Here is a 25,563-nt window from a genome sequence, read left to right on the forward strand (position 1 = left end):
TCCATGGATTGTACATATAAATAAACATGCTTTTGAGTTCTTTGTTTCCTATACCATTTTGATCTTTCCTGATCTATTTTATACCTACTAATTATCCTCCTTCTTCCCTGTACTTTTTCCCCTTATTCCTACCTTCCCCCCATTCCTGCTTTCCCCCTCCCCACTGAAATCCCTCCATGTGATATCCATTTCTCTGATTCTGTTCTAGTTGCTTAGTTTTTGTTTTTGTTGTTTTTCTTTTCTTTCAGGTTCATTTGATAGTTGTGGGTTTGCTGTCATTTTACTGTCCATAGTTTTTGATCTTCTTCAATTTCTTAGATAATGTTTCTTAACATTTCATATAATAAGGTCTTGATGATGATGAACTCCTTTAACTTGACCTTATCTGGGAAGCACTTGATCTGCCCTTCCATTCTAAATGAAAGCTTTGCTGGGTAGAGTAATCTTGGATGTAGCGCTTTGCCTTTCATGACTTCAAATACTTCTTTCCAGCCCCTTCTTGCCTGCAGGGTTTCTTTTGAGTAATCAGCTGATAATCCAATGGGAACTTCTGATAGGTAACTCTCTCCTTTCCTCTTGCTGCGTTCAAGATTCTCTCCTTATCTTTAATATTGGGTAACTTGATGATGTGCCTTGGTGTGTTCCTCTTTGAGTCCAACTTCTTTGGGACTCTCTGGACTTCCTCGACTTTCTGGAAGTCTGTTTCCTTTCCCAGATTGGGGAGGTTTTCCTTCATTATTTGTTCAAGTAAGTTTTCAGTTTCTTGCTGTTGTTGTTCTCCTTCTGGCACCCCCTATAATTCGAATGTTGAATGTTCAAGTTGTCCCAGAGAATCCTCAGCCTCTCCTCATTTTTTTGAATTCTTGTTTCTTCATTCTGTTCTGATTGGATGTTTCGTTCTTCCTTTGTTACAAATTGTTGCCTTGAGTCCTGGTTTCCTTCCTGTCACTGTTGGTTCCCTGAATATTTTGGTTTATTTCATTTTGGGTATCTTTCATTTGTTTTTTTTGTTTGTTTGTTTGTTTGTTTTTAATTTTTTATAGCAAGCTCAATGAGTTCTGTGAGCATTTTGATTACCAGGGCTTTAAAATCTCCATCAGATAGGTTGGCTGTCTCCTCATCATTTAGCTCTCTGTCTGAAGTTTTACTCTGTTCTTTCATTTGGGCCATATTTTTTTGTCTCAGTGCACCTGTTAAATTGTAAGGGGGTGGAGCCTTAGGTATTCACCAGGGCAGGGCAACCCTCTTGGCTGGGCAGTGCTGGTTGTCAGGGAGGGGCCAGAGAGTGAACAATTCAGCTCATTTGCTTGTCTCTAGCCCACTTTCCAATGGACTCTTGTGTGAGTCTGGGAGTTTTTCCCACCGTGGGATCCGCTGTAATCCACAGTCGGCACTGAGTCTCAGTTTCACCTTCAGCCAGCCTCACCCACCTGGTTCACTGCTTAGATGGAGTGTTTCTGAGCTGGTCCTGCCAGCTTGGTCGATAGCCTCACTGTTGTTTTTCTGGGCTGGCCTGGCCTGTTCTGTTCGTCACCTTGTTCCAGTTTTTCTGGGCCAGCCCCACCTGCACAGTCTTACAGGTCTTATTGTTCTAATTGATTTTTTTCTTTGATTCCTTGGTTGTTGGAGTTCCATGCAGTTTGATTTTCTGGTGCTTCTGGTTGTTTATTGATTTTAGATTGGTCGTTATCCTCATTTTGGTTGTGTGAGGAAGCAAAGGGTTTCTACCTACACCTCCATCTTGGCCGGAAGTCCTCTATTTTTGCCTTTATGTCCCTTGCTCTATGGTACATATCAATGAAAATATTGTTGTGTGGAATATCTGAGATTTTTCTGCCTATATTCTCCTCTGGGACTTTTATGATGTTGCAACTTATGTTGAAGTCTTTTATCTACCTTGAGTTTATTTTGGCGTATGGTGTAAGTTGGTGGTCAAGTTTTATTTTTTGCATGTAGCTATTAAGATCTCCTAATACCATTTATTGAAGAGGCTATTTTTATTCCATTTTATGCTTCTGCCTCCTTTTTTGAATATTAATTGACCGTAGAGACTTGGGTTTATTTCTGGGCTCTTTGTTCTGTCCTATTGGTCTATGTGCCTGTTCTTATGCAAGTGCCACACTGTTTTGATTACTTCATCATGTAATATAGTTTGCCTCCTACTTTGTTCTTCTTTTGCAAAATTACTGCAGCTATTCCGGGTCGTTTATGGTTTATATAAATGTTTGAAATGTTTACTCTGTACCTGTGAAATATGTTATTGGTATTTTAATAGGGATTGTGTTGTATTTATTAATTTCTTGGAGTAGCATGAATGTTTTGATTATGTTAATTCTTCCAGTTCATGAACATCTTATATGGTTCCATTTGTTTGTGTCTTCCCTGGTTTCTTTCCTCAGTGTGTCTAGTTTTCTGAGTACAGGTCTTTTACCTCTTTGGTTTGGTTTATTCCTAAGTGCATTATTTTTCTTGTTGCTCTACCAAATGGGATTTTTTCCTAATTTCTATTTCTGATATGTCCTTGTTGGTATTCAAAAATGCCTTCAATTTCTGAATATTGACTTTGTATTTCACTGTTTTGCCTGATTCACTTAGTAGATCAAGTAGTTTTTTGTTGGAGTCCATAGTGTTTTCTTTGCACACTATCGTGTCATGTGTAAGCAATGACAGTTTTTCTCCCTCCTTTGCAATTTAGATGCCTTTTATTTGTTTTTCTTGTTCGATTACTATGGCCAGGACTTCCAATACTATATTGAGTAGAATGGTGAAAATGGACATCCTTGGCTTGTTCCTGATCTTAATGGGAGAGCTTTTCATTTTTGCCTGTTGAGCATGATGTTGTCTCTGTAGGTTTCTCGTATATGGCATTTATTATGTTTAGGTATGCTCCCTCTGCTCTCACTTTTTATCACAAATGCTGTACCTTATCAAATGCTTTTTAAACATCTATTGATATGATCATGTGATTTTGCCTTTTTTGCTTATTACATTTATTGATTTGCAAATATTGTAACATCCTTGCATCCCCAGGATGAATCCCACTTGATGATGGTGTATGATGTTTTTAAAGTATTGCTGGATGCAGTTTGCCAAAATTTTGTTGAGAATCTTAGCAGGTATTTTTATCAGTGATACTGGTCTGTAGTTTCCTTTCTTTGTTGTGTATTTACCTGATTTTGGGATTTGATGATGCTGGCTTCATAAAAAGAGTTTGGGAATCTTCCCTTTACTTGGACTTTTTAAATGATCTGAGAAGGATAGATGTTTGCTCATCCACAAATATTTTGTAAAATCCTCCTGTGAAACCATCTGGGCTTTAGTGTGATGGGAGTTTTCTGATTAGTGCTTCTGTTTCACCAGCTGTTACTAGTCTGTTCTTGCTTTCTTCTTGACTCATTTTTGGAAGGTTATGTTTTTCTAGATTTTGTCCATTTCTCCCAGATTTTCACATTTTTGGCATGTAGTAGTTTGTAGTAATTTCTTACCACTCTTTGTATGTGTGTGGTATCAGTTGTAATCTTTTTTTTTTAACTTCTGTTTTTCTTATTTGGGTCCTTTCTGTTTCTTTTGTGATGAGTTTGCCTAATGGCTTGTTGTTTTTGTTTATCTTTTCAAAGAACCAGCTCCTAGATTTATTGATCCTTTGAATTATTCTTTTTGTCTCTACATTTTATAATTCTGCTCTGATCTTGGTTATTTCATTTCTTCTACTTGTTCTGAGCTTTGTTTGTTGTTGTTCCATCAGTTTTTGTAGATGTAGGGTTAGGGTTTTTTTTTTTTTAATATTTCTGTCTTGTTTAGGTAGGCCTGTATCACTATGAACTTCCCTTTCGGGGCTGTCTTCGCTATGTTCCATAAATTTTGGAATGTTGTGTTTTCATTTTCATTTGTTTGCAGAACCTTTTTGATTTCTTCCTTGATTTCATTCTTAACTCTTTCCACTGTTTAATATCATACTATTCAATGTCCACAAATTTGAGTGTTTTTGAGTTTTTCCTTGAGGTTGGTGTCTAGTATCAGGCCCTTGTCCAAGGAAATGCTTTATATGATTTCAAATGTTCTTGCGTTTGTTGAGGCTGCTTTTGTGTCCTATTCTGTGCTTTATCTTTGAAAATATTCCATGTGTATTTGAGAAGAATGTGTATTTTGCTTGTTTGGGATTAAAGGTCCCATATATATACACAGTTAAGTCCCTTTGATTGAGGGCATTGTTGAATGCCATCATATCCTTGTTGATATTTTGTTTGGAAGATCTGTCCATTTTTGACATTGGGGTGATGTAATCCCCTAGTTATAAGTATGTCTCTCTATGTATTTCTTGATGTCTTCTGGTATTTTCCTTATATAATTGGGTGCTCCTATATTGGGGGCATATATGTTTATAATGTTTATGGGTTATTGATTAATTCCTCCCTTGAGTATTATGAACTGTCCTTCAGTGTCTCTTTTTTATGGCCTTTGTTTTGAAGTCTGTTTTGTCTGATATAAGTATTGCTATACCAGCTTTTGTTTCCTGTCCATTTGTTTGGAATATTTTTCTCCAACCCTTCACTTTCTGTCTATATGGGTCTTTTTCTCTAAGACAGATCTCTTATAGGCAGCATATGTGTGGGTCATGTTTTCTTATTCACTCAGCTACCCAGTGTCTTTTGATGGAGCATTTAAGTCGTTTACATGTAAGGTTATTACTGATAGGTACTTACTCATTTTCCCCTCTTTGTATCTGCGTTCCCCTCTCTCTCACTCTTTCTTCCTTTTCTTAGAGCAGTTCCTGTAGCATATCTTGCAGTGCTGATTTGGTGGAGGCGTATTCTTTCAACCTTTTGTGTGCGACACTCCTTATTTCACCTTACATTTTAATTGAGAGCCTTGCTGGGTAGATAGTCTTGGTTGCAGGCCTTTTCTTTTCATTACTTGGAATATTTCTTTCCATTGCCTTTTGGCTTGTAGTGCCTCTTGAGAAATCAGCTGCTAGCCTAACGGGAGCTCCCTTGTATGTTACTTCTTGTTTCTCCCTTATTGCTTTTATTATTCTGTCTTTGTCTTTAAAACCTTGCATTGTAATTATAATGTGTCTTTGAGTAGGCCTGTTTGGGTTCACCATGATGGGGATCCTCTGTGCTTTGTGAACTTACATTGGGTTTTTCTCCTCTCCAGGTTTCAGGAAGTTTTCGTTCAGTTTTTCAAATAGATTTTCTGTCTGTTGGTCCTCTTCTCCTTCTGGTATTGCTATGATTCAAATGTTGTGTTTCATGTTGTCTTGTAGTTCTCTTAAGCTATCGTCATTTTTTGTTTGTTTGTTTTCTTTTTATGCGACTGCTCTATCTGGGTGTTCATTTCTACTTTGTCTTCTGTCTTGCTAATTCTGTCCTCTGCTTCATCCAGCTTCCTTGTCATTCCTTTAAGTGTATTTTTTTATTTCTGAAATTGCATTCTTCATTTCTTGTTTTATTTCTGTTTCCTTATTCATACTGTTGTAGTTCCCACTCAGTTCCTTGTAGTTGCCTGTGATTTCCATGAGCATCCCTATCAACATTCTGTTGAATTCTGTATCTCAGAGTTTGCTCACTTCCATTTCATTTAGGTCTTTTACTGGGCATTCTGACATGGATTTCGATTTTCTGTTCTTTCTTAGTCTCCCTATTTTAGGTGACTCTTTTTGTTTGTTTCTGAGATTCCTGATGCTCTGCTTTGCCAGCTGTCTTCATAGGCTGAATTTCTATGGGAGGAGATCTGTGGGACTCAGTGGTATGGTCTTTTTGATTTCCTTATGTGAATTCTCTGTGGTTGTCTTTCTTTTCCACTTGTGTGTGCTCTCTTCTTGTACTTGTGCTTTAGCTGTTGGTGGCTCCTTTGTAGGTTTCCCCTCCAGTGTGTTTACGGGCACTCTCAACTTCCACCTTGTCTTGTATGCTTTTGTACAGATGTTGGTTAACAAAGCATTGTTACCAGACAATAAAACCTACACCAGGACAAAGAATGGGTACCACAAAGGTACCACATCAGCAGGCGCATTCACATTTGAACTAATATTAATAAAGGTGAAGAAAGATTGTGGATGTTATATGACAAAGGCCAAAGGCCAAATGAGACTGATTAAAGATGGGGAAATTGTATGGTAAGAGGGAGGAGAATTGATAAGAGTTAGGATACAATGGAGGTGAAGAAAGGGAGATAACGAAATTTATGTAATACACAAAAGGGTAATGGGAACAATGTGGTAAGTAAATGGAAGAGTGTACTATTGAAGTTTGAAGTAAAATTGGAAAGGTACTAGAACATGGGGGACAAAATTTCAGAAAAATCACAGCAGAGTCAATCACAATGACAGTTGAGTGAAGTTTAATGAAGGTGGAATGGGACAAAGAATATTGTAGAAAAGCAAAAAGTGAATATGAGATGTCTACAATAAAAAAAATTATTTTGAGAAGATGGTGGAACTAAGCTAATAAGAATAAAGAGTAAAGCTCAGGTTGAGGGAGAGGAAAAAGAAAGAAAAGAAAAAAAAAGAGAGGAGAGAAAACAATGAAATAAAATTTTTACTAAACTGAACAGGGGTAGGAAGAGGGCAAAATGGAGTAAGACAGCAGGAGAGTATTCTGTGGCATTTAAAATACAAACAAGTAGTGAACAAATAGGAGTTCCTTGGGAGAAGTATAGCAATAACCAAGATATTTCGCTCAACTAGCAACTGTTTATGAAAGGTGAAGAAGAAATAAGACTCTTATTAGAAGGGAAAAAGAATGTGAGCTAAGAAAGAAAAGTGCTTATGTGAGTTTATATGAAGAAGAAATAGTGAGAGTAAGGGATAGAAACTTGGAGTAGTGTGAAACAAAGTTAACCACAACTGTAATAAAGTTCAGGAAGATGGTGAAATGGATTAAGACCAGGGATGGGTGCTGTGTGGGATTTGGTATAACAATAGTATGATAAGAAATATATAATCTAAATAAAAAGTAAAAAACAAGAGTAGTGTGTTATTTGGAATATGAGGGAAGTAAAAGAAATTAAAATGTAATGTGAAAAAGAATAAAAAGCACAAATCAAGCAATAATAAACAACAAATCAAAGAAACAGAAAAATAACTAAATAAATGGAAATATGAGAAATTAAAAACAAAAACCCTGCAACCTGTGAAGGTGAACAAAGTAAAGTTTGTCTTGTCTCAGCTGTTGTGTTTGCCTTCTTTCTTCTTTCTGGATCCTTCTCCGGTTTGTTCACAGCTCTAGTTCTCATTGTCTTACTCTTGGGGGGGAAAAAAAGCTTTGTACTTATTTTAAACCAGCCAATCTGGTGTTGCAGGTCTTCTGGGATCCTGCAGGCAGAGCGGGGCTGGGCTCCATTTATTTTTCTTTTCTGTGGTTCTGTCTGGGCTACAATATTCACAGGTGCCAAGTTTCCATCCTAGGCTCTCATAGCACTGTGAGGTTTGCACTATTTTTGCCAGGCCAGCGCCAGTAATCCATCTTGTTTTGCAACCCCTGATGGGTCCATGAGTTGCACTGAATGGGGCATAGTTGTGCATCTCCCTCCCCCACCCACCCCCTTATTGTTCTAGCTGCTGTGCCAGTGGGAGGTTCCTGCATGTGGCTCATTTCCTCTATTGAATTAAGTCTCCCTGTCCAAGCCCCTGCTGCCCCAGTTTGATCAATCTCTGAGACACCCTGAGTGGGAGCAAATTACGTTCCACTCCTCCCTCTTCGCTGGCCCAGGCACTGCACAGGTGAGGTCCCTGCACAGTAGCTGAGATTCTCTTTTGAGAAAAGTCCCTTTGGGTGCAGCCTGCTGCTCCTAACAAGTGCCTGCTTTCCACACATTCCAATTCTCTGACCAGTCCAAACTGTATCTGGGTCATGGCCTGTGGAGGTCCCTCTCTTTTCCCAGCTTCAAGTGTCACCTGGCTCCCCAATTTCTCTGCTACTGTCCCAGCCAGTGACCACTGCCCCAGTAGGGGTACACTGGTGGTTTTGTGTCACTTAACTGCCTTTTTATCTACCCAGTGACTTTTCTCCCTTTTCCTGTCCAGGTCTCTCTTGGCTTAGGTCTGAGACTTTCCTGCTTTGGGAGGGAATGGAGCTGCTTGAGTTGCTATCACTGACCCAGCTCTCCAGTACTTCTGCTGAAGCCCCAGTCTCAGGTGCAAGACCAGGCAGGTGCAAGGCCAGGTTACCTTCCTCTTGGCCCACAAAATCCTCTTACCACCTGTTTTTAAATGTCCTTTGCAATCTTTGGCCTCCAAACTTCATATCCCACTTGCAATAGGTTATGAGAAAGGGTGCCATTGTGTAGTTTCAGTTTCCCAAAGAATCATCTCTCCATTTGACCAGCCTCTTTTCATCCCAAGGGCTCCAAACCACTACCCTAATTGTCTTGTAATGATCTCTTTGCAGTTAGTTTATTTGAATCAGGATTTAATAAAGGTTTTCAACCTTTGGTTGATAAGTCTCTGAATTTATAATAGCTCCCTCTTTTTTTCATTGCCATTTTTATATGTCCAGTAATTGTCTTTTCATGGTGTTATTTAACATGTTCCTTCATGCATATTTTCTGAAAATTGATAGTGAGATCAAGTCTTGATCAGATTAAGGTTTGAGAGTTGTTAAGAACAGTTAATGGGTGATACTGTGTACACCCTGTTACGTAATATCAGGTGGTGAATACGGGGAGGGGGGTGACTTTTGTTTAAGGTGTTCAGATGATATTAGCATGATTCTTTCATTATAAAGTTCTCTGTTAAGCTTTTATCTCATGTTTTTACCTGCCATTGATGGTAAAAAACCTGCCTCCATGATTTAATTAATCGTTTCAAAATGATTTTGTCATTTTTTGATTCAAAATTGTTTTGTCATTTCTTCTGTATATTAGGTGGAATTATTTTGTCAAGAATAATTTTTCCTTATTACAGTAGTTTTTAGATTGTCATAAAATATAGCTTATACAGGGAATGTGGGATAAATTTGCATTTGCTTGATTCTTTTCCTTTATGTATCTGTTTTCAGAAGAGTTGGTACCCTAAGAAACTCCAAAGGTCACCAATGTAGGGTTGTGTATGTATATTGCCACATGTGTATGATATTTTGAATTTATAGATTTTAATGTATTTGCTTACTATATTTCAGTCCATTGCAATCATTATTCTTTTTATTGCCTAAATTGTTCCTTTTTTGGCCAGTAGAGTCTCTTCAAATTGTCTTCTGTATTCTTTTGACAGGACTCACCAGTAGCTTTGGTAGCTTTACTGTTTTCTCTGTCTTGAGGTATTTTGGTATATGTTTTTGTAGCATGTATCTTTTGTATTCTCATCCACACAAAAATCTCTTGTGCCTCATTTTAAGCTGCTCTGAAGAATGATTCCCATTGTTTTAGGGTATTTCTTATCCCCCAGAAATGAAGTTGTGCATATCAGGTAGTTCTTATTTTACATTAGCTCATTGCAGCCATAACCATATAAATTTTATAAAAATCCATACATCAGTTTCATATGCGGTAGTAATAGCAAAATAGATAGAAGCTTAATTTCATTTGTATAAATAGTACAAAATGCTTTTAACTTGGATAAAAAGAATAGTTTGGGACAGAGGGAATTAACAGACATGGATAAAGTTAGAGATTGATTTTGACATAATGAGTTTGAGATATGTAATATTTAGTTACAGTTATTTGGTAGAAATATGTCCTGAAGGCCTGGAGTTGTAGTAAAATTATTCTATTGGTTCTGTATTATTTTATCAATATAAAAGCTGAGAGAATAAGTGATCTGCCAAAGTCAGGAAAAAAAGTAGCAGACCCAGGTATAATATGAAAGATACTTAGTAGTCTTAAATACATATATGAACTTCAGAAGATTATTTTTTCCACACACATTTTTTTTTTTTTTGGTGAGCCTGTTGAAATGAACTGAATATCTTTTTTTTTTCTAATAGAGTCCTAAGAGTGGCCTGAAAGAGAAGATTTATCTAGAGGAAAACCTAGAGAAAAGTGAAGTAATTCAGGACACTGTGAGTGTGAAATCTATAAAGTGATGTTTTCCTTATACTTAAAGTGACAGACATATCCGCTATTTATATATTATTTTTGAGAGCAAGCTTAAGCTTTCAAGGAACTTAATAAAATTTTTGATAAATGGAGAACTACTACATAGTATTATTAGGTAGTTTAATTTTTTCATTGTAATAAAATATACATAACATAAAATTTACCACTTAAGTATTTTTAAGTATACTGTTCGTTGGCATTAAGTAACATTCATGTTGTGCAGTCATCATAGCATTCATCTCTAAAACTTTTTCATCTTTCTACAGCAAAGACTAGGTATGCATTAAATACTCCAGATTATCCTCTCCCTCGAGCATCTGGCAACTACCATTCTACTTTCTGTCTCTTTGAATTTGACTACCCTAGAAACCTCATATGAGTAGAATCGTACAATATTTGTCCTTTTGTTGACCAGCCTGTTTTCATGGTCCATCCATGTTGTAGCACGTGTCAGAATTTTCTTCCTTTTTAAAGCTGAATAATAATCCATCATATGTACACACCACATTTTTTTATCCATTCATTTATCAGTGAATGCTTGAGTTGTTTCTATCTTTTGGGTGTTGTGAATAATGCTGCTGTATATATGACTATACAAATCTGTTCAAGTTCTTTCAGTTCTTTTGGGTGTATACCTAGAAGTGGAAATATACTTTTAGCATTTTGATTTTATTTTTTAAATTAGAATTGTATAAAGTTTTATAGTAAAAAGCTTAATATCATACTATGATACATTGATTATTAGGAACATATAGAAAAATCAAATAAATTAAAATAGCTATAAAATCAGAAGTTGTCTACTACTGTTGTATATGCCTTTCTATTGTTTCACCTGATTTTTTTCTTAAATTACCAAAACATTGGGTTTTAAAATCTAGTTTTCTTCACAATGGAATATTACCCAGCTGTAAAGATGAGTAAAACTTTACTCTTTCAACAGCATCGATGGACCTGAAGAACATTATGCTAAGTGAAATAAGCCAGTAAGAGAAAGACATATACCATATGATTTTACTCATATGTGGAATCTAATGAAGAAACTGAACTGACAAGCAAAATAGAGACTTATACATGGAGAACAGGATGACAGCTCTGGGGTGGGGTTTGGGGTGTGGTGGGATTGAGCAAAAAAAAGAGCTCGTGGACACTGACGTGTGGTGATTGCAGGGGGTTAAAAGTAGAAGAGTATAAGGGGAATAAATGGTAACGGAAAAAATACAATAAAATAAATAAAAAATTAAAATATGTGTGTTTCTGAAAAAATAAGTAGTAAAAAAGGCCAAATCAAGTTTAGGAGATGCAGTTACATAGTGTAGGACAACATTTAAGAGTAGAAACAACAGTTACATATTATTTACTTAATTTATAATTTGTTGGATCCATTTCATAGTTTCGACTATAACTACTTTGCAGATGACTCCCAAATGATTATAGCCTCACTCTCTTTGCTCAGCCACAAACAGATCTTGCATGTTCAACTGCTGCCAAATTTAAGCCAAACTCATTCTTTTCTATTTTTTCCAAATTTTATTTCTCTTGGTTTTGGTATTTGTCGTCTTCAGATATCCTGTATTTTTTACAGTATACATTAATGCCTCTACACTGCCTTTTTCATGCTGCTGGTTTTACTCTGTGAGTTGGCACATGGATGATTCATTGCATGGGATGAGATCTGTTAATTTATTTTTATAATTTCTGTCACCTGCTTCTATAGTAGGTTTTTTATGTGATTACTTCAAATTTTATTTTGCATTGTGCCAAATGATTTTCAACAGGGGTGGGTTTTTTTTTTTTCTCCCCCACTTCTGGGGACATTTGGCAGTGTTTGGAAACATGTTTGATTGTTATGACTGAGAGGTTTTTACTGGCATTTAATGGATGGGTTGAAGGCAAGGATGCTGCTAAATACCTTACTGTGCACAGGACAGCTCCCACAACAAAGAATTATCTAACCAAAAATATCAACAGTGCCAGGGTCAAAAAACCCTGCATTATGCAAATATGAAAAAGAATTAAAAATGAAAAATAGGATTTAGTGATGGTTTTCAATATGTGACATTAATAGAAATCTTTGTATTAACCTCTACTAACTTTGTCTTATCATTTCTACTCTCATTCTTCCTTTATCCTGTTGTCTTCATCCACTTTTTAAAATCTCACTTTTTAAAATAAGCTAATTTTTTTGTTTCTGTAACAAGGTTTAGATTTGTATGACATCATAAATGAAGTATACGAGAGTGATTAGAATCAGAAAACCAAGGGTATTGTGAGCAAAGAATGTTTTTTTATTTCCAGGGGAAATATTATTTTTCCCACAAGAAAAAAAATAAATACTATAGTAGTTTTCTTTGCTACAGTAGCTCATGGCCTTGAAATTTGAGAACCACTTCTTTGAAAATAAAGTGCATAAAGAAAATAAATAAAAAGAAATCCCATCTGTTTAGTCAACCACATCTTTTGATGGTTTGGCTTTATCCTGTCTCTGAATTTGATGACTAGATAATTTTTCCATTTCTTTTCTCTGAATATTACCAGGACACTCAATCACTTATTGGAAGTCCCTCAACCCATACAGCACTTCATATTATTGGAGCAGAGGATGATGATTTTGGTACTGAACATGAACAGGTGATGATATTTTTTCTAAAAACCCATTAATTTTTGAGATTTTTTATTGTAAAAATGAACACTTTTGGGAGATTGACATTAAATTATTAAGGATTCAAAGCTAAATTTTATGACTAAGATTAATTGGTTAGTTGCATGGATTAGTTGCTTATTTTAGCTTTAAACAACAGAAATGACTTTGCTTTTAAAACTGATAAGAAGTCATTAATTATATCTATGTACTTCATTGGGGAGACGGAGGTATTATTGTAAAGTTTTTTTATTTTATTTGAAATTCCAGTTGTTTATTGATAGCATATAGGAATATGATTAGCTTGATTCTTGCCTTTGGTACTTCCAGGAACTTTTTAAAAAACTTTTTGGGATTTTCTACATAGACAACCATGTTGTGAATGATTAGAGATGATGTTTTTTTGTTTCCAATTTGTTTATCTTTTATTTATTGCATTGATTAAGATTTCCAGTATGAGGTTAAATTGGATTGGTGAGGCAGAACATCTTTGGTTTATTACTGATCTTAGGAAGAAAGATTAGTCTTTCATCATAAAGTATAACAAAGTTAGCTGTAGCTTTCTTGTAGATACTTTTTATTATAGGTTAAGAAAGTTTCCTCCTATTCCTAGTTTGTTAAGAGTTTTTATCATGAATGAATACTGAATTTTATTGAATGAGTGAGATGATTATAATAATCCCCTAATATGGTAAACTACATGGATTGATATTAGCATGTTGAGTCAGTTTTAGATTCTGGGGATATACCCTAACTGGTTATAATGTATTTTTCTTTTTATGTGTGGCTGTATTCCATTTGCTATTATCTTGCTGAGGACTTTTGTGTCTGTGTTTATGGGGGTGTGTAGTTTTTTTTTGTTTTGGTTTTTTTGGTAGTTATTTTGTTTGGTTTTGATAGTTAGGTAGTGATGGCCTTCTAGCATTAATTGAGAAGTGTTACCTCTTATATTTTCTGAAAGAGATGGTGTAGAATTGGTATTGTTTGTTTAGATCAACTTTAGTCTCACCTTATTTAAAAGTGAAAAATTATATGAAAATTGTGATTCTAGTTACTTCTATTATAACTATTACTGTTTTCTATTTTCAGTGTAGTTAGGGAATATACAAGTATTCTAGGTGGTGTCTTACCTAAAATCATACAATTCCATTTTCTACCACAATTTCTACAATTAGCCCAAAAGAAAAGAAAAATGACTAGGTCACTATTAGGCAAAAAGCCTTTCATTACAGTTTTAGAAGTTTTGTTAGACAGTTTTTTTGCATTTGCAGATATCTTAGCTCCTTGATTATCATCTTCTAAACTTGAATTCTCCCAAAATGGACATTCTTCCATCCTATTTCCAAGAGTTTATTTATTTCAGAGGAAGAGATTCTATAGCCTCTGTTGCTAATACATTCTAGTGAAATATTTTAAATCTTGAATTTTTAGGGTAAATCAAAGTAAAATTTTGATGTCTTTAGTTGAACATTTGTGTTGGAGTTATTGACATATAATTATTGCTTTTTCTAGATCAATGGGCAGTGCAGCTGTTTCCAGAGCATTGAACTTCTAAAATCTCGCCCTGCTCACTTAGCTGTTTTTTTACATCATGTAATTTCACAGTTTGACCCTGCGACATTGGTAATGTATTTTACAGTTTAGCCAATTCAGAGTTCTTATATTGATTCATAAACCTTAAAACTTGTCACTTATGCAAGATAACTGGACACACTTCTTTCAGTTTTCTAAACATACAAGGATAAACATGAAAGATACTTAAAACATTATTTTTTAACTCTTCATTATATGATAGTCATTAGATTGTTTATGGTGACTTACCTGTTCCACACATTCATACTCTGTAAGAATCTAACAGATTGTATATATATTTTTAACTTCTCACTTTATCTTTTCTGTTTTCTTCTTTACTACAGCTTTGTTATCTCTATTCAGACCTTTATAAACAGACCAATTCCAAGGAGACTCGTCGTGTCTTCCTTGAGTTTCATCAGTTCTTCCTGGATCGATCTGCAGTAAGTTAGGAAGATAATATTAAATTCTTTGTTATAGTACATTGAATAATTGGCCTCCTACTTCCAGGTTTCCCTCCCGTATTTTTGGATATTGTTGTGCTTTGTGAGCTCTGTATTATATGTCAATTAGTGATTACTCTTGACTGTTACTTTTTATCGTTTAAACTAGTTGTAGGCATATGAATTGTCACAGTAGATTTTAGGAGATATGTATATTTGGGTTTCTACATATTTATAGTTAGGATGAAGGAGTAAAAAAAGAACACAAGTGATACACACATTTATATATTAGGATCCAAAAGATAATACTTGCATAATTGAATTCTGGTTAGCCTTTTTGAAGTTTGTAGGTACAAGTGTAACTAAAAAGTGGTGGAAAAAGTCTAATTCACACAAATGATAGTAAGTGATAATAGTGTTTTATTTTACCAGTCGAAATCTTAATAGGTTTTTAAACTAAGATTTTTATTATTAGCCTTGCTATAGTATAAATAAGAATTAGCCTTTAATCCTTCTGGATAATCACACTACATATCCTTAGTTCTTTCATATTTATAGTTCTCCTAGATGACTGTTTCACATCTTCCTTCTCCTAAAACTTCCATCACTTCCTCTCTTGCAGCTGATGACATGGTGTTTCTTTGAGAAATTTAAAGTATAATAGTATACAGAAGAGAACTTCTACAGATAAATCATCTACCTTCATCATACCATGTATATTATGTCTCTTTATACTTACTCAAAGAGGCTATTTAAATGATCCCATTTTATCTTGCATCATCAGTTTTTGTTTTTTGTTGAATCATTTACATTAGCATGTATTGTTAGTTCTGCTATCTTAAAGCAAATGAACACATGCAAACATTTTGGCCCCCTTCTTTGTCCAGATCCTTCCTTTCTTTGTATTCCTTTATAAAGTTGCCTACACACTGCTGAAAATACTTATCTTCTCATTGAGGCCTTCCCTGACCAACCTATTTGAAATTTGATTCCTTTCACTTCATGTTATCTTTGTTATTTTTGTCCACAGAACTTTTATTTTGTTTGTATTCCTACTCCTCCCTGACTATATACTTTATCAGGGCAGATATTTTTATTCTGTCTATTCACTGCTGTTTCTCCACTATTAATAAATCCTGAGCGCTAGCCAGTGTGGCTCAGTTGGTTGGAGTATCATCCCATGCATTGAAAGGTGGTAGGTTCAATTCCTGGTCAGGGTACATACCTAGGTTGTGGATTCAGTCCCTGGTCTGTGTGTACAGGAGGCAACCAATTGATGTTTCTCTCTCACATCATGTTTCTCTCTCTGTCTCTGCCCCTTTTCATCAGGTAAGGATTTAGGGGGAAAAGTCCTGGTATAAAGTAGTCACTTAGGGTTTTTTATTATTCCTTTTTTTTTTTAACTGGATGGTAATGACATAGGTGCATACCTACATTTTATTTTTCCACATAAATGCACTAAAACAAACAAAAAGTTATGTATAATAATAATAAAATTATGGAATGGGTATTTTATTGTGGACAGAATTGATCCATAAATTTATATTTGGACCACTTGACAAAGTTTTCCCTGGATCGTTGAACTTTGCCTTTTGTTCACCATGCATAATATAAATGTTCATTTTAAAAATCTTAGGAGTAAAATATGATGGATTGGATTCATAGGTACAGCAAATTTCAACTACAATGAAAATATCTTAGAGGAGTTCCAGCCAAGGGAGAGACATAGACAGAAACACTTCTCTTCCTCATGTGGAGAACTTTGGCCAGTGAGGTTCCCTGGGCTGCTGTAGATGAGAATAAAGAGTTGTCCTGGGCGAGGAATAAATAAAATCTTAAAAAGCCTGGCTGGCATAGCTCAGTGGATTGAGCATGGGCTGCGAACCAAAGGGTCGCAGGTTTAATTCCCAGTCAGAGAGAGTCAGGGCACATGCCTGGATTGCAGGCCAGGTCCCCAGTAGGGAGGGGGTGTGCAAGAGGCAACCACACATTGATGTTTTTCTCCCTCTTTCTCCTTCCTGTCCCCTCTCTAAAAATAAATAAAATCTTTAAAAAAAAAAAAAAAGTTGTCCTGGACACAGTCTTGTTGCTCTGGCAGGAAAAGGGTTGGCAGTTCCCTCTAGTGGAGAATGCCCTGAGCCCTTCTCTTACACAGCTTTTATTAGGATTGGGAAATGCAGGGGGATACAGCACACATGTATAGCTTATCAATCAATATAGCCAAGAGGCTATAGTCATAAAAAACTAACAGTATCTATAGATAACAATTAAAGAAACACAAATCTTTTCAGGTTGGGGTCTGTGAGACATGCAGGTGCCAGATGGCTGTAAAGGCGTATATCATGAAGTAGGGAGTTTTACTCCGTATGCCTTGAACTCAGACATCTGGGTTATACTGACAGGGCTTATTGCTGAGCAGAGCTGGCTTCAAAGGACAAAAATGTACATTTTAGGCCTGATTTTCATGGGACCATTGGTGTTAGAATCGAGTCATACCTGCCACCTGCATTATGACCTGGTTTTCCAGGGAGACTTACCAGCCCCTTTCAGAGCTTGCTCTTGCAGAGCTACAATCTCTGAAACCACACAGAGTAGTCCCCAACATCCTTGCACAACCAAGAGAAGGATAACAACCAATTTAAAAACAAAGAACAACCAGAACTGCCAGAAAATCAAACTGCATGGAAGTCCAACAACCAAGGAGTTAAACATTCATCCAGACTGGTAAGAGGGGCAGAGATGGGGGCAGAGAAGATGCACGACAAGTCAAGGTGACGGACTATGTGAGCGATCCCACATTTGAGTGTGGATAAGCCAGGAGGAACAACTGGGGAGCGAGAGACTGTAAACCTCTGGGGTTCAGCGTGGGGGAAACTAAAGACTCAAAACCCTGGGCTATAAAAATCCATGGGGGTAACACCGAGTCTTACACAAGAGTCTGTTGGAGATGCCCACAGAGTCCTGAAATGTACACAGACCCACGCACCTGCAAATCATCACATGAAAGGGCACCACTTGTGGGAAGTAACAGAAAGTGGGACAAGAGCCAAGCAAGTGGCATTGCTGCCTCTCTGAGCCCTCCCTTACAGAAAGTGCCACAGCATAGCAAAGAAGGTTGCCCCGTCCTGGCGAATACCTAAGGCTCCACCCCTTACCACCATAACAAGTACAACGAGACAAAGAAATATGGCCCAAATGAAAGAACAAATCAAGAGTCCAGAAAAAGAACTAAGTGACAAGAAGACAATCTATCTGATGCAGTGTTCAGAACACTGGTAATTAGGATGCTCACAGAAAGTATTGAGCTGAATTGCAAAATGAGGGAAGAAATGAAGAGTATGAAAAGTGAAATACAGGAAAATATACAGGGAAACAACAGTAAAAGGAAGGAAACGGGGGCTGAAATCAACAATTTGGAACAAAAGGAAGAAGTTAAGGTCCAACTGTAACAATGAATAAACAAGAATTCAAAGAAATGAAGAGAGGCTTAAGGACCTCCGGGACAACTTTAAACGTTCTAGCATCCAAATCACGGGTGCCAGATGGAGAAGAGGGAGAGCAAGAAATTGGAAAGTTATTTGAAAACATAATGAAGGGAAACTTACCCAATCTGGTGAAGAAAATAGACTTCCAGGAAGTCCAGGAAGATCAGAGAGTCCCAAAGAAGTTAGACCCAAGTTCACCAAGACACATCATAATTACACTTACTCAAGATTAAAGATAAGGAGAGAATCCTAAAAGCAGCAAGAGAAAAAGAGACAGTTACTTAACAAAGGGGTTCCCATAAGGCTATTAGCTAATTTCTCAAAAGAACTCTTGCAGGCAAGAAGGGGCTGGAAAGTATTTGAAGTAGTAAAGCAAGGACCTATATCCAAGATTACTCTATCCAGCAAAGTTATCCTTTAGAATGGAAGAGCAGATAAAGTGCTTCCCAGATAAGGTCAAGTTAAAGGAATTCATCATCACCAAGCCCTTATTATATGAAATGTTAAAGGGACTTACCTAAGAAAAAGAAGATAAAAAATAAGAACAGTAAAATGACTACAAATGCATGACTATCAACAACTGAACCTAAAAAACCAAAACCAAAAGGAACTAAGCAAACAACTAGAACAGGAACAGAATCACATAAATGGAGATCACATGGAGGATTATCAGTGGGGAGGGGGAGAGAGACAACAGCGGGGAAAGGTACAGGGAATAAGAAGCATAATAGGTAGGCACAAAATAGATAGGGGGAGGTTAAGAGTAGTATGGGAAATGGAGGATCCAAAGAACCTACATGTACAGCCCATGGATATGAACTAAGGATGGGGTGGGGGGAATGCTGGAAGGTGCAAGGGTATAGGAAGGTGGGGGATAAAGGGGAGAAACAAATTGGGACAACTGTAATAGCATGCTCAATAAAATATACTTAAAAAATATCTTAGTCAATACAGCATATTTTTCTTAAAAGTTTCTAGCCAGAAACTTCCCGGACTATTTAGGATACGAAATGATGAAATATTAAAGATGCCTACAGTTTTTGCACACTAATGGTAGATCAGTGAATGGTATTTCGATGCAAAAAGAAGAAAATCTGGCATAATCACTGTTCTTAAATAATAAATGAAATAGTACTTGAGAATTAGAAACTAGTTGGTCAATTTTCATGCTTCTGGAAAAATTCATTTCAATAAAAAATCAATTTGGATGCACCTGACGTACCAAATGTTAAGTGACAGTGAGCAGATTTGTCAGAAACAATATTTTTTTCTGTCTAGGTAATTTACTTTGTGAGCAGGGAGCAGTTGGCACAAGTATCAAAAAAGTACAGAAAAAATATAGTCAGATTAAGCAGAACAACACTTATTGCCCAAGGTTTCAGTTGTATTTTACATATATAGAAATTATCAAAAGTTGCCCTGGCTGGTGTGGCTCAGTGGATTGAGTGGCAGCCTCTGAACCAAAGGGTCACCAGTTCGATTCCCAGTCAGGGCACATGCCTGGGTTGCAGGCCAGGTCCCTGGTAGGGGGTGTGCTAGAGGCAACTACACATTGATGTTTCTGTCCCTCTGTTTCTCCCTCTTTCCCTCTCTCTAAAAATAAGTAAATAACACCTTTTAAAAAAAGAAATTATCAAAATTCACCTAAAATACATACAAATAGTTTTGTCAGTATCTTTAGCAACATGTAGTATTGGCTAAAGATTACAGATTTCTTTTACATAATTCCTTAAAACTTCATTTCACTAGATTGGTAGAAATACTGATTATTTTTGAAAAATTTTAAACAATATTCTGTACATTTATAATCCATTTTTTCATAAAAAAGAAACTTAGATTATGTACTTATAGCATAATTACAAAATGTATGTTAACATTTCTATTAGTGTCTGTGAACAGAGCTGATTTGGTTTGCACAGATTTTGATGTTATTCTTTTTGGCAGTATTTTCTCTTATTTTAAAAGTCTAAACACCTTAATTTGACTTATACTGCCCTACAAAATTTACTTCCTTACAGCCTTTCTAGCTTTTTATCTTATACCCACTTCCATCACCTCCAGGATTAGATTTTTTAAATGAACTAATTAGGATTTTGATTTTACTGCTGTTGTTTAAAATATTACATATTTTATTTATTAAGATAATTTGCTTCCATGAAGAAATGATAAATATATTGAACTGTATTTGAGTTTCACATTTCTTCAGGAGCTCCATGTTAAGTTAAAACTTTATATTTTGCTACCGATCTATAAGTTTATTAACATTAAAGTATAAGAACCTTGATGAATTTGCTAATTATTTTTAAGCCACAGGTGACATTTATTTCATATAAGTACCCTCATAAAGAAATGAACATTTATATAATTTTTGTGCTTGTGCTAGAAATAGTGTTAGAAAAGTTGATTTGACTATGGCATGGCAAATTTAGTTAAAGAGAAAACTTTGAAATCTGTTTCCCTGTTTTTCATAGTGACTTACTTTCAAATATAAAAGTTCAGATTTTATAGGAATTGTTTAAATTGTGGAAGTATATGACTAAAGTAGTTACACAATAATACAAAGTAAGTATGCAGATGTTAAGGTGTTTCCTGTAAATGCAAAAAATAATTATTTTTCAAGACATTTCCCAAATTAATGGAAAGAAAAATGAAGCTACATGGTACTGGGATAAGAAACTGCAGTTATTATGGGGAAAATCCTAGCTGTGAACTACATTATGACACAGTAACTTTAATTAGTTCAATAGTATAAATACTGTAGGTGGTTACTGGAGATTGAAGTCACCAAACCCTCAACATAGACATCCAATACTTTTTTATTGGGAATGTGACTATTGTGAGGGTTCTTTAAATTTACCTAGGAAAGTGACTGGGAATATCGTGGTGTGTAGTGGGACTATCTCATATAGAGCAAATAAAATTTATGGTTATATGTGAGTAAATTTTTCAAAAGATAATATATACACATTATTTAGGTTTTACCTCTATTAATTCAAATGATGTGTGACTAATTATATTAACCAGTGATCCTAGAAAGCCAAAGCCAATTGGAATATTCATTCTAGAAAGCTAAAGCCAATAGGAGTAAGTTAGGCACAGAAGCATTTAGTCATCTAGTAAATACTGTAGATATTTTTTTTACAGCATGATCCTTAGGAAAGGGCTTATTTTCAAGTTTAAACAATAGAGTATACCCAAGCTGTGAAATTTGGGTAGGTGGCACCTAGTAAATGAGTTACACATTAGTATGCTTGTAAAAATAGATATGCAAGTTCTAGTTCTTTATACAGGTACTTATATACATCTTGAAAAGCCATTAGTGCTGTCTCACTTTTTGTTTGTATTTTTGTTTTAGCACCTGAAAGTTTCTGTTCCTGATGAAATATCAGTAGATCTGGGTAAGTTCACAGTACCAATATCCTGGAGAATTATATCTTTATAGTTATCTACCTCAACTCATCTCTAAAGGTTTTATGTGTCATGTGGTGACTAGTAGGTCACCTGCATTTAAGGGTAAATAAAATCTGAATTCTGAGATGAAATACATGAATCAAATTGAAGAATTTCTCGTTATGTTACTCCAAGATAAGTTTACATCAGATAGCATTGATATGTTGCCAGTTATAATGCACAGACTATACCTTTAAATCAAGTCATTCTTTCCCTTTTCTTTTGCAGAGAAAAGACGACCTGAGCTTATTCCTGAGGATCTGCATCGCTACTATATTCAAACTATGCAAGAAAGAGTCCACCCAGAAATTCAGAGGCACTTAGAAGATTTTCGGTAAGCTTGGTGATAGATATAAGCTGATACTATTCTGATTTTTTTTAGGTAGGAAAGGTTATGCATTAAATCCTTGGTTGAAATATGGTCTTTATCACTGTTATTAAAACATAATGAACATCTGGAGTCAAAGTGTTGGAGTGGAAGAGAGTTCCTAGTTCCCATTCCATATGATTTCAGCATTTGAGTTCAGTATTAAGTGTGTTCCTTCAGGATATGTTTTTCTGTTAAGCGATTGCCTCTAGAATTTTTTTCCTCCAGTGTCCTAGGTGACATGGTGTTCTGAAATTTTAAAAAATGTGACATTTTCCAGTTACTAGAAAGCCATTGCTGTGGAAACTTTTCTGAGGCAGATAGTTTTTCTTTAGGCTCCCTCAGGAAACTCCTCCTATTCTTTTTAGGCAGAAACGGAGCATGGGGCTGACCTTGGCTGAAAGCGAATTGACTAAACTTGATGTGGAGCGAGACAAGGACCGGGTAACTTTGGAGAAGGAACGGGCATGTGCAGAACAAATTGTTGCCAAAATTGAAGAAGTGTTGTAAGTAATACAAATATATGTAGAAATGCCCTCTTTTCTGAGTTGCTTATTATGCTGAAAGTTTACTCTAAACAAATTTAGAGGTAGTGTCAGATTAGGTATGTGGAGCTATTTATTTTGTCATAATATTTGAGAAACTGTAGTTTTTTATTATTGCTGATATTTTACTTTAAATAAAGGTCTTGAGTTTCTTTTTCTAGATATTAACAAAATGAGTAACTACAAAATTTCTAATTGACCATAAACGGAATACTTTCATTAATTTCAATTTATAAGGTTTGGAAATAGTTCTTGCTATAAAACATTTACAGTTGATAATGTGAGAGTGAAAAACATGTAATTCCTTGTTTTTTTCCAGTTATATTCCACGTGACACAGATTTAGTGTGGCTCCCAAAGCATTCAGCTATGTTCTGTTCTTTCAGGTATCTGGGTTTAATACAACTCTTATTAAATTTTAATATTTTGTTTTTAAATGTTTTTATTTTTAGGATGACTGCTCAGGCTATAGAAGAAGATAAGAGGTAATATAACTTTTTTCCTAGAATTCTAAGAAGAAGAAAAAAACTATCTTTTGTCAGTCCTAAATTATATATTTTTTCTTTTAACTTAAAAAGTATGAACTGTCTCCGTCTGGTCGCCTATATTTTATTTGACTAATATTTTAGTGTCTTGAATAAATTCTAAGAATTCCATCATTGAGGTTTTGAAGTCATTTGCAATCTTTATTTTATCTTCCTTCCTTTCTCAGAAGTCTTATTATACCTAACCCATTCTCCTCTAGTTCAACAATGCAGTATGTTATTTTCATGTACATGAAGCATTTGGGAGTAAAAGTGAAAGAACCTCGAAATTTGGAGCATAAACGGGGTCGGATTGGATTCCTTCCAAAAATCAAAGTAAGACTAGAAGAATAACAGTGTGTTTAGTTTTCTGTGCTTTTTTGCATTTGGTTCAGTGCTTTCCCTCTACTTGGTATTTACTGTCTCAGCAAATTAGTGGTAAGCATGCTGATAGGTATGAGATATGGCCCCTGTTGTCAAGGAACTCAAAATCTAGTGAGAAAAACAGACATATGAACTAATTATAGACAATATGAAGAGTGAAAATAGCAATTTACACAGACTGCTATCCCTAACTCTGTTATCCTTTTCTTTTGTGGGACCTGTCCGGTTTGTAATTATCTGTGTTTCCATTTAATTGTTGTTGGATTGTAAAGCTCTGTGAGGGCAGACAATGCCTTCATCATTGTATCCCCAGTGTTTAACATTGTGCCTTCACATTTTATGAGCTTAGTAAATATTTGTCCAATGAGTAAATGAATCATTTAGAACAAATTCCCAGCAAATGTTATGTAACTACCTTTTTATTTTCCAGAATTATCAGGTCTAAAGAATTTTAAAAATATCTTAAGTTTTTTTCATTGAATTTATTGAGGTGACATTGGTTAATAAAATCACACAGGTTTTAGGTATATAGTTCTATAAAATATTATCTATATATTGTATTGTTTGTTCACCACTCCAAGTTGTCTCCTTTGATCTCCATGTAGCCTCACTAAACCCTCTTCTACCTCCCCCCCACCCCGATATCTAAGTTTGATGTGTACATAGTAGTGTGTACTAGTTTCTAAGGAGAATTATGTGTGTGTGTGTGTGTGTGTCTTTCATTTACATTTAACTAATTTCTTATAAATGATCATTGAAATTGCATTTCTGTCCTTGAGAGCAACAAAATAAATCTACTCTGTTATGTATCTCTTATTTCTTTTATTGTACCTTGACTCTAGCAAACTATGAAGAAAGATAGGGAAGGTGAAGAGAAAGGGAAGCGCAGAGGATTCTCCAGCATCCTGGGACCCCCAAGGAGGCCAAGCCGTCATGACAATAGTGCAAGTATGTTGAAGTTTGAAATGCTGCATTCCTACCATTCCATGCCTCCTTTTATCAGAGGTTCATTTAGCCAGAATGAGTTGTTGGAAATAGATATTCTTGTCATGATTCCACTGAACTTCCAATGTGCCTTGCTTCCATTCAATGTTATAACTGAACTAAATTTCTGCATGTGGCTATATAATTGTTATAAACATCATCTTTAATGGCAGAGCATTCCATCAGTTATCCATGATACAACTTATTTCCCTGTTCTAATTTTGTTTGTATTCAAGTTCTGATTGTTAAATTTTTAAAAATCTATATGTGCCTGGTTCTCTTCACCATACTTTGTTTAATTTCTTTATACATATATTATTCTTTCCTTAATTCCATAATTTTTCATCTCTCGATTGTGCTTTGTTTTCTTATCTCCCTCTACCTTCTGGCTTAATGGAGAAAAATCAGCCCACTAGAGAAGGCTATAGGAGAAATAGGTATAGTAGTACTGTGGGGAGGAAACTAGTTCATGTAGTGGTCCATAACTTAGGCAGTACCATGTTTGAATATGTTGGCATGGTTGGAGTGGAGATGGTAAGATGGTATTGCGATATAGTGATACTAAACATCCTTCACAATGAGGAATTCTCACTCAGATGCCTTTAGTACCTTTGTTGAGAAACATTGAGAAGATGGAGCATTTCACATGTGCTGACCAAGAGTTCCAAGGAATACAGAAGAAAATAATTTTTGGAATTAAGGGAGGAAGAATTTTATGATTAATGATATATAGGTTAATGATTAATTAATGATGTAAGTTCTGTGGAGGATGGATGACCTGAAAGGTTTTAGCTTCTTGTGACAGATGTGCAGAGGAGTAATGAGCAGGATAAGGATTAGTCTGGATGGTCTCTGAGGCATGTTTTGATGATGAAGTTGGGAGTGTTAGGGACAAATGGGGAGCTTCTAAGAGCTCACGGAGTCAAAAGGCTTCATCACACTTACAAATGAGTACAGTTCCATATGTATCTATCTTTGTCAGCATTCCCTTTTCCCCCTCCTACAACTGCTCCCCTCATCTCCCTTTCTCATGACTCATCTTTTTTACCTCCTATTTCTCCCCCTCATCTTCCACCATCTCTCTCCTTTTTCTTTTTATCCATCTTCTATTTCCTTCCCTCTTCTACCTTTCTTTGT

At 35.6% G+C, this 25,563-nt stretch overlaps 1 protein-coding gene across 6 annotated transcripts in view; it reads left to right on the plus strand.

Annotated features, from left to right (window-relative positions):
• The window catches only part of ARHGEF12 (Rho guanine nucleotide exchange factor 12), a 217,435-nt gene that overhangs the window by 124,240 nt on the left and 67,632 nt on the right, over positions 1–25,563 (plus strand). For all 6 annotated transcript variants that reach the window (XM_045838908.1, XM_045838881.1, XM_045838897.1 and 3 more), the window contains 10 exons: positions 9,924–9,998; positions 12,571–12,663; positions 14,186–14,296; positions 14,590–14,688; positions 21,529–21,571; positions 21,852–21,957; positions 22,359–22,496; positions 22,987–23,019; positions 23,280–23,394; positions 24,285–24,390. In XM_045838908.1, coding sequence (XP_045694864.1) covers positions 9,924–9,998; positions 12,571–12,663; positions 14,186–14,296; positions 14,590–14,688; positions 21,529–21,571; positions 21,852–21,957; positions 22,359–22,496; positions 22,987–23,019; positions 23,280–23,394; positions 24,285–24,390 — 919 coding nt within the window. The remainder of the gene's footprint in view (positions 1–9,923; positions 9,999–12,570; positions 12,664–14,185; positions 14,297–14,589; positions 14,689–21,528; positions 21,572–21,851; positions 21,958–22,358; positions 22,497–22,986; positions 23,020–23,279; positions 23,395–24,284; positions 24,391–25,563) is intronic.

The sequence above is a fragment of the Phyllostomus hastatus genome, unplaced genomic scaffold (assembly GCF_019186645.2).
Source record: "Phyllostomus hastatus isolate PE091 unplaced genomic scaffold, TTU_PhHast_1.1 phas_contig_113, whole genome shotgun sequence".
In the NCBI taxonomy this organism is placed as follows: domain Eukaryota; kingdom Metazoa; phylum Chordata; class Mammalia; order Chiroptera; family Phyllostomidae; genus Phyllostomus; species Phyllostomus hastatus.